The sequence below is a fragment of the Salvia miltiorrhiza genome, chromosome 7, assembly GCF_028751815.1.
Source record: "Salvia miltiorrhiza cultivar Shanhuang (shh) chromosome 7, IMPLAD_Smil_shh, whole genome shotgun sequence".
In the NCBI taxonomy this organism is placed as follows: domain Eukaryota; kingdom Viridiplantae; phylum Streptophyta; class Magnoliopsida; order Lamiales; family Lamiaceae; genus Salvia; species Salvia miltiorrhiza.
The window spans coordinates 53,629,034-53,644,644 of NC_080393.1; the positions used below are offsets into that span (position 1 = coordinate 53,629,034).

General features: G+C 35.4%; 2 protein-coding genes across 4 annotated transcripts in view; both read right to left on the minus strand.

Annotated features, from left to right (window-relative positions):
• LOC130994894 (uncharacterized) overlaps window positions 1-15,611 on the minus strand; it is a 1,167,164-nt gene that overhangs the window by 178,588 nt on the left and 972,965 nt on the right. The gene's annotated exons all lie outside the window — the stretch shown is intronic.
• Window positions 3,444-14,306, minus strand: LOC130994798 (puromycin-sensitive aminopeptidase-like). Of its 3 annotated transcripts, XM_057919856.1 has the most exons (34): window positions 13,884-14,053; window positions 13,689-13,790; window positions 13,103-13,177; window positions 12,943-12,987; window positions 12,697-12,837; window positions 12,513-12,588; window positions 11,394-11,470; window positions 11,077-11,190; window positions 10,881-10,955; window positions 10,691-10,798; window positions 10,396-10,608; window positions 10,223-10,284; window positions 10,106-10,133; window positions 9,941-10,027; window positions 9,812-9,837; window positions 8,858-8,921; window positions 8,689-8,769; window positions 8,512-8,559; window positions 8,356-8,374; window positions 8,188-8,192; window positions 8,062-8,073; window positions 7,858-7,914; window positions 7,665-7,774; window positions 7,505-7,585; window positions 7,242-7,425; window positions 5,634-5,782; window positions 5,233-5,371; window positions 5,005-5,151; window positions 4,795-4,876; window positions 4,520-4,695; window positions 4,121-4,231; window positions 3,932-4,048; window positions 3,751-3,822; window positions 3,444-3,657 (listed from the first exon to the last, which is right to left on the minus strand). In XM_057919856.1, exons 2-34 carry the CDS (start codon window positions 13,764-13,766, stop codon window positions 3,577-3,579), a joined length of 2,940 nt encoding a protein of 979 aa, XP_057775839.1. In that variant the 5' UTR covers window positions 13,767-13,790; window positions 13,884-14,053; the 3' UTR covers window positions 3,444-3,576. The 3 variants fall into 3 exon arrangements, with proteins under 3 accessions (XP_057775839.1, XP_057775842.1, XP_057775841.1); XM_057919859.1 differs by lacking the exons at window positions 13,689-13,790; window positions 13,884-14,053 and adding an exon at window positions 14,167-14,306; XM_057919858.1 differs by lacking the exons at window positions 13,689-13,790; window positions 13,884-14,053 and adding an exon at window positions 13,293-13,335.

Consider the following 15,611-nt stretch of genomic DNA (forward strand, 5'->3'; position numbering starts at 1 on the left):
TAAATAATAGTATTTCATACGTTCACAAAATATTTTCTTATTTTTTTTATTTACGTTCGTAAACGAAATATTTTCTAGTTAATTTTTGGAAATAATTATCATCCTTACAATTCTCATATATTTACACACATTATTATTAATGGATCCACTATTTTAAAAATAACTCTACTAACTATCACATTTTTTTTAATTTGTGGGATCCCTTCTCCATTTATAAAACATACAAATAAGTTTTTTTCTAAAAACTTGAAATTGTACCTATCCAATGCACATGAATCTCGCACGCACACACAACAATTAGAACGTGCAAAGATACAACAATAGTAATTGTGCTTAAATTGTAAAGAACAAGAGAAAGATTATGTATTATGAGATGGATTTTAAAGATGATGTGCAATTCCAAAAAATTGAGAAAGGTAATGTATCTATGGGAAATTACCCCTTAATAAATTGTTTGTTTCACCGGGTCTTTTTGTTTATAACCTCCCTAAAGTTTTGTTTATTCAATGATTTGGTCCTTAAATTTTGGAGGGTGAGAAATGGTTGGGTGCGCTATGGGGTGTTTGATTTATCCAATTATTTAGTTATATATTTTAGGGTTAATATGGCTTTAAGTGTCGAATTTTTAGTATTTTTTATAATGTCCTGAATTTTCGTTTTTTCCTAAACAATACTGAAAATTTTAGCATTTTTTAGAACGTCTCTAACTTTAGCAAATTTTTATAAGTATTCAAAACTTTCATTTTCTATTAAGTAACTTGCTACACGAAATTTAGCGACGAAAGATGACACTTTTCAAATTGATTGCAGATAAATTGTGAATTTTATACCACTAAGTTGATAATTTGAGTCTTCTCTGGCGAAATGAGTCATCTTTTAATCACCGAATTTTATATAGCAAGACATTTAATGGAATACGACGAAAGTTCGAGGATTTTTAGGGGAGAAAAACAAAAGTATGAGACATTTTATGAAAATTACAGTAAATTCAAGATTTTTTTAGGAGAAAACAAAAATTCGATATGAAAAATGCTGAAAATATATTCGAGATTTTTTAAAAGAAAATGAAAGTTCGAAACCATTTATTAAAGACACTGAAAGTTCAAGATATAAATTCTTAACCCTATATTTTATGTTAAACTATCGTTAATAACACAAATTCGTGTATTTAATAATGACGTCATCAAATCCAAGCTGGTAAATTTTTTAGGAGTAGTAACGTGTACAAACACGATCTTTCCAAAAATAGTGACTACTTAGTCTACTTTAGTTTCTATCAAATTACTCCATTCTGCAACGGTATTTTCAATTAAAAACTTTGTATTAATATCTAACATAACTTTATCCGATAAAAAAAAAAAAAAAAACTTTGTATTATCAGAATTATATTTTTTGTAAAAATATTATACTTTTTTATAAAATTAATATATTTATGGTTAAATTCAATATATTTGAAAAAAAAAATCATTTTCTCAAGAATTTGAACTCAAATATTACATTCATTATCAAAATAATACATCCACAATTAAATTCTCAATTCTTATTTTAAATAAGGAATTTTTTTTTAAACCTTGTTTAAATACCATTTGCATTATTACTACATGTTCACAAGTATACATTATTATATCATAATTATAATTGGTTTTCTTTTAGATACAATCATTGGTTTTCTTTGTTTTTACAAGTACATATACGGTTTTTTTGGTATCTAATGATTAGCATGCATTAAATATTTATAATATTTTATTTAGTATAAAGTACACAAGGGTTAAGTACTAATTTTCCCCCCATCGACGGTATCCCTATCGCGTATAGGACCCTATAATCAGGATAAGCACTGTTTACTACTTCAACGTGACAAAATCGAACCAATTTCCCCCGCCACTTAGCGGACGTTAACACCGTTAGAATAAAAAAAAATTATTTTTGAGTGAGAGCCGAGTCGGAGGGAGGAAAAGGGCTAGTGAAGGCGGTGGTTTGTCGCTGTTAGAGGCGGCTGGGACCGGAGACATGGCTAGTGGCTGTGTCGTTGCTAGAGAATCAGAGTAGAGAATCAGAGGGAGGCGGTGGTTCGTCGCTGCTGCTTCGTCGAAGTTGAGAAAGGGGAGGAGAGAACAGAGAGGTTAGGCGATGACTTTCCTGTTGTCGATTGGGCCAGGTGAGAGAGATGGTGAAGACGGACGCCTTCATCGAACGAGGGTGGCACGTGGGCGCGATCGCCGGAGATCAAAGGGAGTGGAGTTTTGATTTGAGGATCTAGGGTTTAAGGGGATAAAGAAGGCGACGCTGTCACTTGAGATACGAGCTGCTGGAACTCAAAGGCGAGAGAGAGGGACGAGAAATGGGGGTGAATGGCGAGGCAGCAGGCTCGCCGGAGAGGAGGAGGTCGACGCCTGCGTTTGCCGAGTCAGCTTCTTTGTGTGTGTTTCAGAGGGAGAAGAGAGGCCGAGTGAGGGAGACAACCCTTCATCAGAGGAGGGTCGCGGCAGCCGGATTTCAGTGAGGGAGAGAGAGATATATCAGGCCCATCTTAATTAAAAAATAAATAAATTCTAACGGTGTCAAAAACGAGGGGGATTGGTTCGATTTTGCCACGTTGAGGTAGTAAACAACGCTTACCCTAACTATAGGGTCATGTACGCAATAGGAACGCCATTGATAGGGGGAAATTGGTACTTAACCCTGTAGTGACAGTGCCCAAAATATTTTTTAACTACAAAAAATTTATATCATCTTTAATCATTTTCAATAATTAAATATTAAATCCTATAAGTCGCGTCTAGTCATTGCATGAGCATGAGCATTTAATCATTTTAAGCATTTTATTATTATTATTATTATTATTATTATTATTATTATTATTATTATTATTATTATTATTCAGTTATGAATTCAAGTTTTAAAGCTTGAATTCACAACCAAAATAAATGATAGTTGTGAATTCAACTAGTTGTGAATGCACGGGTAATTTTAAAATTTTTATATGTAAGGATAAAATGATAAATGTGACTTTTTTTTTTAGTGAACAATTGTTGAATTTACTATTCCAAAGTGGAAATTTTCAAAATCCACTCATAATTTAATGCTGAGGCAGACATCTAAAATATCTACATAGCTAAGATGGCCAACGTACTAAACAACATAATTGGAGATCCAGAATTGGATGATCTGAATTGCCAATTCAATTAGCCACAATGACATTAACTTTCACTTCAGCTTTGCCACGATGACATTAATTCACCAGAAATTAACTGCGTAAAATATCAAAACAATTAAAAGCCGCCCGTATATTTGGCAGAACTTTTAATTCAAGTGCAAAACTAAAATTGGAAAAAAGTTTGTATATTCAGACGCTTCTTTTTATAAATCACAAGTTTCCAAATAAGTATCTATTGAATGAAAAATTAACTACTGCAAATCTGCACAGATCAACGATACCAGAATCAACATAACACGTTTTTATCATAAAAATACTATACTTCATTGTCATTCTGAATCACGCAGCTAATATTGCAGAAAACAGATAATAAAAACCACTAGTTTCTAAATGCCACAAATCACAATGGTTCCATTACCTTAAGCAGCTAAACTCTTGGATGCAATCTCAAACACGTTTTCAGACAGCCCGTTTGCAGCTAGTATCATTTCCAGTTGAGCCTACCAGAATCGTAAAGCAGCAATATTTAGCATAACGCAAAAGCAGAACCAGAAATTCAAAGATCTCTGAAAATCGTGTTAGGGCATACAAACCTTAGCAAGATTTTGCCTGGTTTCATCATAGCGTTTCCATCTAGAGAAGGCTGATACCATCCGTGAAGCCACCTATTCGATAAGATACAAATTTCATGATAAATTGTTGGAAGAGAGCAATATGGCATAAAAGCTAAAAACAAGATCATGTTTTGGGAGGGAAAGTTCGTTTCAACCAGACCTGAGGATTTATCTTGTCGAGCTGTACCACCATTTCTCCCAAAAATTTGTAGCCGGACCCATCTTTGGCGTGGAAGTTTACCGGCGATCCACAGAATCCTCCGATGAGCGAGTACACCTATTTATGATTTTACAAAATTATTGAAATAAATCATCGTAAGCTAAAGGAATACGCTTGGGTTTTACTGACCTTATTGGGATTACGGATGTCAAAAGCAGGGTGGTCCAGCAGTTTACGAACATTTTCAACGTTCCCGGGTATATTCGACATGGCTTGGAGGGCAAACCACTTATTTATAACCTGTAAAAAGAAAAAAATTGAACTCGGATGCGTATGTATATGTTTTATGAGAGAAAAAGTAAGTGACAATCAATTACTGTAACTTATAGCAAAAGCAGAGCTAAAACTGAACTTGCCTATATCATGTTATACTAATTAACATTCGTAGATATACTAAAAAAAACATTTGTACATATCTGTGACTTCTAACTAGGGCATGGGTATATTTAAGCTTTTCCATTCATGTGTTTATCTCTTCACATATTGCAGTGTCGTAGCAAAACAAGATTGTATCAGATGCAAACATACCAAGTACTCGTGTTGCCACTTGTTATAGAAATCAGCCAAAACCTCGTCCCGCACTTCACCAGGTTTCTGATCAAGGGCTACCAGTGCTGCGAATTGTTCAGTCAAATTTGTAGCAGTTCTATATTCATGCAAAGCAAGCTCCGTCATTTCAGCATCTTCAAGTGAGCCAAGATATGCTGCAGAAAAGTAGTAGAAATATTTGTAACCAGATGAAGACAAGGAAAAAAAGAACTTAATCGTAGCAGGTGATAAGCCAATGCCGGAAACAGGCTCACCAAGGGCCGTATTTTTAAGAGCACGCCTCGACAGATTGTGATGGTCAAACACATATTCCTCAGAGCTCCTGTTTTTTTTCACCTGTAAAACATGCATAAGCATACGTCATTATTCCACATCAACATCAAGAAAGCAAAAAAAAAAAAAAAGGATAAAAATGATCTATGCTCGTATATTATGATTGGAAGGGGGGTCAAAGGACTGCATACCGTGTAAAGTAACTTGTCTTTCAACTCAGAAGCAAGCTGCTTTCTGATGAAAGATCGAACGGCGTGGACGGCATCGGGGTCAGCAACTTCCATCATGTCCATGATTTCCCCTTCACCGGGCAGAGTTATTGCCATTGCGATAAATTCCTGAAAAAACACAGCGGATCAAAGCAAGAAAATAGTGAATTTACCATTTCTTCTCTCTTCAACTGCAAGTTTCATACGTACCTTATCCAAGCTCGAGTCGCAGAGTATGCTTTCGACTCCATTTAGGAACTGCTGGTTAAGAACCAGAGGTTTGTTTTGTTGATAATCGGATACCAAGCTGAGCATCAATTTCCTCGCCAGTACCTGCCCCGCCTCCCAACTAAAGGCAGCAAGAGAGATGTTACAGCTTCAGCCAATACTTAAAAGGGGGCGTAGGGCGTTTACTTTGAGTGATAGGATGGATAGAAAATAAACCAAGCTAATCTACCATTTACTTTGATGGATTTTGATAGATTGATTAATTTTGAACTTTTGACAATCTTACTTTTCAAATACTCAATCATATGTTTTATCACTCTATCCTATCACTCAAAGTAAACGCCCCAAAAAGTAATGTGTATTTTAATTTCGTGATAGCATACCGATTGAACTCATCGGAATCATTAGCAAGAAGAAAATAGAGATCAGTATCGGTGAGATCGGAATCCATGCGAACAGGAGCACTGTAACCCCTTAGAATAGAAGGTACAGGGCGTTCTGGGACATCATTGAACACAAATTCTTCTTCTTTCTGCTCAAAAAGGAGTCAAGGACAACTACTAGATCAGTAGAAAATCGAAGAAGAATAAACGGAAACTTCATCAATCGAATATGATATTGAACACGAGATAAGAAATACCCAGTGGGTTTGCACATGACTCTAAAACCGATAACTAGTTACAGCCTCGGTGATCAATGATCAATCACTTGATAAAGTTAAAGTTTGATGCATATTTGTTAAGGATAGATACTAGAATTAAGTATAATTTAAATTCATACTCTCATTTTATGTTTAAAATAAGGCCCCTATTTTTGTGTGCTAGTAAGGATGTAGTCTAAAATAATCAAAGTTGCAATGACTCAAGTTTAAAATAATTCTAATATAAGTATGAGCAGTTAATTTCAAAAAGATACATATGTATGCAAGATATATAGGAAATAGATCAAAGATCCAGATTTGGGTGAGAACTAAGAACCCATCATAGTCGTTTATTTTTTTTAATCAACAATCCAGATTTAGGCAGATTTAGTGTTTTAATTGATGCAGATATATTAAGAAAAGGTTAATTAAGTAATTTTAAATCGTTTCAACCCAATAGAATCCTATACTTAAGGGCTACATGGATTTTAATTATGGAAGTTTTCTGCCTAGATACGCAAAACACCCATTTTCCTATGACCAGCGTCATGTACAACATATGCATAAGCGTCTAATAAACATGCACAAGAAACAAATAATATGCACAACATTCAAATCTTACAATATATAGCTTTTGCATATTGAATAAGTCTCTAAAAAACATGCACAAGAAACAAATAAAACTGCACAACATTGAAAAATTACTATGTGATCATAGATGGAGCAGAATATTGCGAGAATAGTCAAAATTGTGAAAATCTCGCAATTACCGTCAAATTGAACAGTTATAAGATTTGCAATTTCGCTTTTTTACCCGTCCGTATGCAATTAAAAGAAAAGCCGTCTTATTTAACTGGATTTGTATCAATCACGTTTTTTAATCTCCTCCGTCTATTCAATCATAATCTATGGTGTAGAATGGTTCCTATTTCTCACCTAGGGATGGTTCTCCTGTCACTCATCCTACATATATATATAGAGAGAGAGAGACCTAAATACTCATTGTCCATAGAAATTACACTCAAATACATGGAAGCACCAAGATGTTTCATATAGAATTACGCAAGAAATAACAGCAAATGACTAGAGAGACAGGATAATCTGTGGGGACTGGGTAATAGACGTCACAGTACATAGAGCAGTTTGTTTACTAAGGTTTCTCTTCATTTTTTTCATCACAATAGTAATAGGGAAATGTTGCAATGAAAAGACAACTAGTAATTCTCTCTAGCTCTAATGCTGTTGGACAGTCCCAAACATCATAAGAATTATTCATAGTAATTTTCACAAGAACTTAACACATACATATTCATTAAGAGTTCCATGTGATCAAATGATAGTTTCTACTAACCTTTGTAACTCTGAGGACAGTAGTGTGAGCAGGCTGACCGTTGTTTGAAATACTATCCAACTTCCCATCATGGTAAACTGAGGAAAGAGGCATGTCCTTGCCGTCGGATCCAAGCAGGCCCAAGGCCACGGGAATAAACATGGACTCTTTGACAGGTTGACCCGGGGTCGGAGGGACCTCTTGACTGCAGGGTAATCACGTTAGGTCACTCATCCAGTAGTGAGAATAGATTGTCCAAAGAAAATCACGATATGAGATCATACCTAAACTTGAGAGAATAAGTTTTGGCCTCAGCGTTATAGTTAGAAACAACGTTTAGACAAGGAGTCCCAGCTTGGGAGTACCTGAAATATTCATTTTGAAGAACGTTACCACCAGAAAGAAGTGTTTATTGAAAATTAGAGCAGCTCCCTTATGACATACCATAGCAAGAAATTGGAAAAATCAGCACCATTTGCATCTCTCATAGCAGCAAAGAAATCTTCACAGGTCACGGCTTGTCCATCATGCCTCTTGAAATATAGATCCATACCCTAAAAAGGTAAAGAAACACATATGGTAAGTGGAAATAAAACTAACTTATTGTGAATAAGCCAAGCATCGGCAATTTCCCGACCTTTCTAAATCCTGAAGCTCCCAACAAGGTTTTGTACATCCTCACCACTTCCGCTCCCTAATATGAAAAGACAAGATTAGTTATGAATAAGATAGCAACAATTTAGTACTACGAAAGTAGAATGCTCATAAAAGGCGCATCCAATTAGAGTATTAGACCACTCCGTAGCCCAGAACACATTTGTCAATGAGGGAAAAAACCAACCTTCTCATATACCTGTCAGTCAAGAAATCAGGTAAACAAAAAAAGTCAGTAGTTTATATGAATATGATTGCAGGGAAAATTTAGAGGGAAACGAGGGAGAGGTGATAAAAAGTGCTTCAGGCATACCGTGACTGCAAGTTATGGAATAAGGCCACCAATCAGATCCATAGCATCAGTAAAGTAAGGGCCAAAATATCAGAAATCAGACGTCAGAAAAAATAGATAAGTATAAATTGAAACAATGTACCAAGGAAAAAAATAAAAATTATCAAATGATGGAAACAAAGCTGTCACCTGTATAGAAGTTATCCATCTGTCCAAACAAAAAAAGGAAAAGGGTATATTAGCATAATTTGCAAATAAATGGGGCTTGCAGCCTACTTCACTGAAAAAAAATTATTCAATGGGAAAATTTCAGTAAGAGATGGGGACAAAGAGAAAGAATTTAACCTTAATATAAGAGTGAGGACGCACAGGATGAGCCATGGGCCCAGCATCCTGGAAAATTAAGATAATGGTTCGTGAATACGAGGATAAGAATAGTCCAATCCAACTGAAAATTATCCAGATGCATGTAACTACATTAATAATAAATGAATCACAATTTAACAAGATTGTTCTCCAGACCTGCGGGAACTGATACGACCGTAGCTTTGAAACATCAGCTATCCGTTTTACTGGACGGCTTCCCATATCAGATGAAAACTCCTGCAACAGAGACAGCGACATACAAATATTTAAGGATAAGATACCAACAGAATGTTAATTGCCTTCCACAACATGAAATGTACCCCACCTGATCCCGGAACACAGTGAGGCCTTCCTTTAAACTAAGCTGGAACCAATCCCGGCATGTCACTCTGAAATTTACGTGAATATGAATTTGAGTTTTGACTTGCATATCAATTCAGCACAACATAAACACTATAGCAGAAAATTCCCAACACTAGTACTCCCTCCGTCCACGAAATGAGTACCCATATTTCCTTTTTCGTCCGTCCACGAAATGAGTACCCATTTCCCTTTTTGGCAAATGTGCCCCACACATCTCTTTAATTAATACACTCAAAAAGTGGGACCCTTATACTATTCACACTACACTCCATACATTTTTTTAAAACCCGTGCCGTCCACAAATGGGTACTCATTTCGTGGACGGAGGGAGTATATTACTATACAATAGAACAGAATAAAGGTACAATTCGCTACAAGGGAAAGCAACTGGTATAGTTAATAGCATGGCTTATCTAATAAATAGTAGCCTAGTTAAAACATAGACGAACCAATATAAGGTTTGCATGAAAACATTTCCCAAAAGTGATAACTTGTATGAGAAGGTTTTTTTATAACAAACAAATAATTTATTAAAATATTGATAAAAAGTTACAAACGGACAACATATCCACTATAAAACAAAAGAGAGAAAATATAATATTTTTTTTTATATAAAAAAATAGCCAACTTCAGTCTCTAACATTGTTGTACACAAACAATTGCCCAAATCCTAAGCTTCCTCTAAGCTTCATTTTGACTATACCATTAACTTATTTTGCACAGAAGAGAGAACTTGCCTTCAACAATAGATGTTTTACTAAATTTACATAGCTAGAAAATGAATGGCGAAAAAAGATGAGGAAGAAACTTAAGTTTATTGTTTGCAAACAAGCAGGCCAAAAGGCCACAATCAAAAACTACACAGAGGATAAGAAAATTAATAATTTAAATACAGAAACAGGAAACATAAGCTTACCGGTTTCCAGTCCAGTTGTGAAAATACTGCAAATACAGGCACATGATCAATACAATAAAACTTTAAATAGGGGGACAGAGAACTGAATCCAAAAAACGTTTAATCAACTACTCATGCAAAGATGCAAACCTCATGCCCAATCACACCCAATATGGCAGCATAATCTCCATCTGTGGCAGTTTCGGGAGATGCCAAGACAAGTTTGGAATTGAAGATCTGCCCAAAGAATAAAATAATTGAGAAGATATATAAATAATCTTAAATAATCAAATAATGTAATGGATTTATACATACATTCAAACTCTTATTTTCCATGGCACCCCTGTCAATCAGCACAATGAAACAACTTTAGTATTAGGAAAAATATCTATCCAAAGCATGTAAGATCCAGCAACAAAAAGATGAACTAACATATTAAAATCTGGAACGGCTACAATATTAAAGAGGTCCAGGTCATATTCAAGCCCAAAAACCTGATATCGAAGAAAAAGAAAAGTATTAAATTCTGAAGTTCATTATTCCAGCCAATCAGAAATAACAACAACAACAACAACAACAACACTGCACTAAGATGAGATCTTTACATCTTCATCCCATTTCATAGCTGCTTTCAATGAATACATGGCATGAGCTGTCTTTGGTATATCTTGTGCAGGGGTCCAGATTCTGAGTAAGACTTTTCGGCCAGAACGAGTTATGAAAGTATCATCTCTGCTCTCCAACTGTCCTGCTACTAATGCAAAGAGATAGCATGGTTTCACAAAAGGATCCTCCCATACAGCATAATGCTTGCCTCCCTGCATTAATGCATCTTGAGCTTCAGATAGAATTGTTTTCCGTGAAAAAGCATTTTCAATCACGGGAATAAATTTTATTTACCTCCAGTTCTCCTTGCTCTGTCAGGTTCCCGTTAGACAATAAGACAGGGTACAATGACTTGTCACCCTCAATTCGACAAGTGTACTTCGCCATGATATCAGGACGATCCTAAAGTTTTAGCTACATGTTAGACGGATGCCCAGGAAAAGTCAACCAAACACCAAAACTGCATAGGTGTTAAATACAACACCTGATAGAATGTAATTTTGCGGAAACCTTCCGCCTCACACTGGGTGCAGAAGTTTCCTGATGACTTGTAGAGCCCCTGCATCAAGCATAATTCATCGGAATGGAATTAGAAATCAAAGCAACTATATATGCCTGTGACACATATTAATATATAGTTTAGTGGAACAAAATGGTTAATATAAAATCCAGGTACAAACCTCTAGAGACGTGTTCTTCTGTGGGCAGATTTCAGTAACAATCTCAAGAGTAAATTTACCACTTGGAGGAGAGGAAAGTGTCAGATGGCGTGAATCAACATGAAAATCATCTCCCTGAAACAAATGGAATTCATTATTTAAGTGATAACGAGACGAGGAACCAGAAATAAGTTACAGTCAATAATAATATGTAAGGTTGTTGGAAATAGTCAAGCACTGAAAGCTTAAAAGGAAGTAGGATGACAGTGTAGGCATGATCTAGGGAAATAAATGCTACTTTGCGCAAAGGTTAGTAAATAAATGCATCCACCGCATACCTTCAGTTCCTCTCCGTTCACCTTCAAAGAAACCAGTTTCAGATCTACCCCATCCAAGACTAGAGGTGACGAACAACCTGTAGGATCAGATGAAGATGTAGCTTATTTCTGTAGGATTACCAAGGTACTCGGTAAGGACAGATTCTAGCACCAGAACTGAAATACAGATTTAACTGATACACATTTCCGAGGTGTTCAGATAAGACATTTGAAAATTGGAACACGTACCATCTAAATGGAATTGGTTGCAAAAAGTGAGCAAATGACTGGATTTTAGACCTTCACATTTTCAGTTTTTACCTTATAACAGTGCCTCATATAAGTTCAAGATTGATATCAGATAAACAAAATCCAATCGGGCTTCATTCAGTAAAAAATACACCCTCCGTCCCTAAAGTGCATACTCGTTTGAGAATGACACGGGTTTTAAGAAACTGGTTGAGTGTGTTGTGAGTGGAATTAGAGTGAGACCTACAATGGAAAATATGGTAAATGAGGGAGAATATTGAGGGTATTGATTAATGGGTCGTGTGGGGCATACCTACCAAAAAAGGAAATATGAGTATGCATTTGAGGGATGGAGCGAGTAAGAGTAACTATTAAGTGCAATCCCTTTTTGTTATAGCAATAACACTCACGCTTCAGTTCTAATGGAGCATTATGGCAATCCTAATCCTAATCCATGAAAAGTTCCGTCCTTGCTGGATCCGGTGGAATTAAAATATATGTTGGAAGTGATCAGGAAAGGGCAGCCTGAAACATCTAGGAGGCAAAAGTTTAAGCTATTGAGTAACATATAATTTGCAAGTAAGATCTTAATCTATCTGAACCCTGATTCTTCAAAATCGTTGTACAAAATTTCAAGGTATGAAGGTACCGATCAGATAAGATGAATACTTTCACCTTCATAGAAATAGAACAATAACAAACTCCATATTAGAAATTTCCTTTAACCATTTTGGCATCAATTCTCACCGACCCAACAAACAGTCACCGGTAGAAATATAATTCTAACAAACTCCATATTAGAAATTTCCTTTGACCATTCTGGCATCAAACTCGACCCAACAAACAGTCACCGGTAGAAATACAATTATAACAAAAAGAGACATAAAGTACCTTCAACCCTGGGAGAGACAGCAATTTTGGAAGAAACAAATGTTGTTTCCTCGCCCAACTGAAATTTCAAATCCACCTACGACATAATATGCCATTGATTAGAGGAAAGCTCGCAGAAATCATATTCTGTAACATTAATAATCTTTTATCCAGAAACCAAGGCATGGATGTAGTATGTAATTACCTTTTCAAAGAAATAATCAGGTTGTTTGTAATCCTTCAGAAATATCTCTTTTGGTGCCTCCATATTAGTTTCTTCAACTTGCTTCGGTAGTGGTTCTGTTGCTACAGAGCAGATAAACCTCCTTCCAATATTTCTAGCCCTCTATCAAAAGGAATCAAAAGCTCAGTTAACAAAATCCAGTAGTTATTAAAGAAACAACGTGATATTCAAGGGAAAATGATAAGCTTTGATAAGAAGTGAGCTTACAGGCAGTGAGTAATACGGTGTCTGACAATTCCTCCGATTGGTATTCTATTGGCAAATGGCAACAGAAGATTGAGAAAGTTTGAAAAAAAACCCATGCCATAAACTTTAGAAGAAAAAATAAAGTATCTAACGAGTGATATTATATCTGAAATATGCAAACCTCAGAGCACAAGAATGGCCTGTATCTACAAACTTTCTTTACCGAATTCCCAGTTACACGGACGCTCCGTCGTACCTGACACCAAAGATCTCAAATAAGATGCTTGTTGGCATTATACTTATTGGTTCTATATAAAGCTGTAAACAAAATCCAGAAGACAAGCACAACATTCCCAAAACATAATAAATACCCCGCGAAAAACATAAGACGAGCACGGAGCATTTAACACATAAACTACAAAGGAACAGCAAATGCATTCACTTCCCTGATGAAATCAAATATAAATTTGGACAAACATGAAGAATTAAGGCTTTTATAATAACTATTATTGTGAACAAATTATAGTTCCAATTGATTAATAGTTGTCAATTTATTAATTATTCATATCATTAAAACAAAAAGATTTTTTTTGTTCCGCATAGGAGTGCTCGGTTTTGAAGCTTTATGCCCAAACAGATAGTATTTAACAATTCTATCACTTTTTGTACAGCATCAAACCTCAAGTTTTATCACACACACACACACGCGCGCACACACAGAGAGAGAGAGAGAGAGAGAGAGAGAGAATAAGGGATAAGGTAGTCACAGGTGTGGAGGAGACAAAACCCAAGAGGCATGTCCTCGACAAGCTCGAAGCTTTGCTGGGTAGAATCAATCGTGACATCTTACAATCACACAACGCTGACTCCTAAATAATCTAGTATTAATAAAGATTTAATAAAAATATTAATTTGACAGTCAAATTTGAATGAACCCTTGGAAAAGTTCAATTCTTTTTTACCAGTAATATGTGTCTATGGTTTACAAGAAAGATCCAATCTTCCACCCAACTAAAAACGACGGATTAAAACTACAAAAGTGCAAAATCAGCCAAAGAAACCGAAACCAGTTGAGTGGAAAAGAGAGTGAGCTTTGTATCTTTATCTGTGGTCATATATATTAATGTTATAAAATGTTCAAATTATCGGAAAAATAAACTCTAAAAGGCAAATAATAATACTATAAAACACAGAACAGAACTAAATGGATTTGAATCGAAATTGACGCTGCTCCTTCTCTTTTACCTTGATAGTTTGTGGATGAAATCAAATGATCAGAACGCAAGATCTCCAAGAAAAAACCTATGTGCTGGAAACGTAATGTGTTGACCTTTATTGACAACAATTATATATATATATATATATATATATATATATATAAAGTGAATATATGGTATTTTAAGATTATAATAGTTCGACAAATTTCCAGATAAGATTTTTTTCTTGGGAAAAGAAAAAGTAGACGGTTTTAGAATAATAGAAGTATACGAGATTTCCCCTCAAAAAAATAATAGAAGTGTACGAGATTTGCTGTATTCATTTATTTTATTTTATTTATTTTTAAAGATAACTATTGGACTATTGGGTTGGAGAGTACAAAAAATAAAAATAAAAAACTTATAGGGTGATTCTATTCATAGCCCATATTTTACTCCTTATAGTCCCTTTTTTTTTTTTTTTGAGAGTTGGGAAGGGGGAGCAGTGGAGTTTGAACCCGGGATCTTACTGTTCACACACAATAGATCGCACCGCTCGGTGTCCCCTTTGGGACTATAGCCCCTTTTTTTAAATAATATCAATATTAAATTAAAAATTTACTATTTTACCCTATATTCTAAAGCTCAAATTAAATTAAATTTTAATTCATCATTTCAATTTCTAAGTATGTGCTTTGATTCATAAACAAGAGGAGAGAGGTAGATGGAAGTGATGGAAGGAATGTGTGAAGGGTTATCTCAGGCGGCAAAGTCGATTCTTCAAGGAACTTGCAGGCTAGGTTTTAAGTGTAGGAGAAGGCCAAGGCAGGGGACTTCCCTTTTGGTTTTGGATTGCACTTTTCAGCTATGAGATGATTATTTGTGATTCAAAGGGAGTTTTATAGCTGCTGCTGCGATTTGTACCTCAAAACCTTCTTCTAATGCTACACCGGATTTGTCAAGCCCCCATGGATTTTGGTCGGGAAGAATAAGGGCCGCCTTTGGTGAGGCGTCACCGGAGATCGGACTCGGCGACAAGCACACCAATTTTCCCGATGATGGCGTCCACTTCCCGAGTTTTCTTCTCACCGGCGCCTCCAATCTTCGCGCTGTAGTCGGTGTAGTAGAGGACGTAGGGCGTGGTGTTCACCTTCGGCAGGTTCATCTTAAATAATTTGTGGCTAAAAAATTGAAATGATGAATTTAAAATTTAATTTGATTTGGGGCTATAGAATATAGGATAAAGTAGTAAACTTCTAATTAATCATTATTAGTGTTTTAAAAATGAACTACAAAGAATAATATGGAGGCTATGAATAGAATCACCCAAACTTATAATGAGTATGGAGTCATATTAAAGCCCATTACATTCTTTTTATGAGAAAAACAAGCCCGTTTACATTACAACACTTCAATATCAACATTCTTTTTATTTTGTTCCTCTTTTCAAGAGTTTTTTTTTTTTTTTTGGCTTATTCCTTTCTAGATGAGATT

Coding starts and splice junctions, on each gene's coding strand:
- LOC130994798 (XM_057919856.1), bottom strand. CDS start 13,766: ATGTCACGATTGATTCTACCCAGCAAAGCTTCGAGCTTGTCGAGGACA. Junction 12,589..12,696: donor CTGATTATTTCTTTGAAAAG/GTAATTACATAC, acceptor ATTATGTCGTAG/GTGGATTTGAAATTTCAGTT. Junction 10,799..10,880: donor GCAAAATTACATTCTATCAG/GTGTTGTATTTA, acceptor CTAAAACTTTAG/GATCGTCCTGATATCATGGC.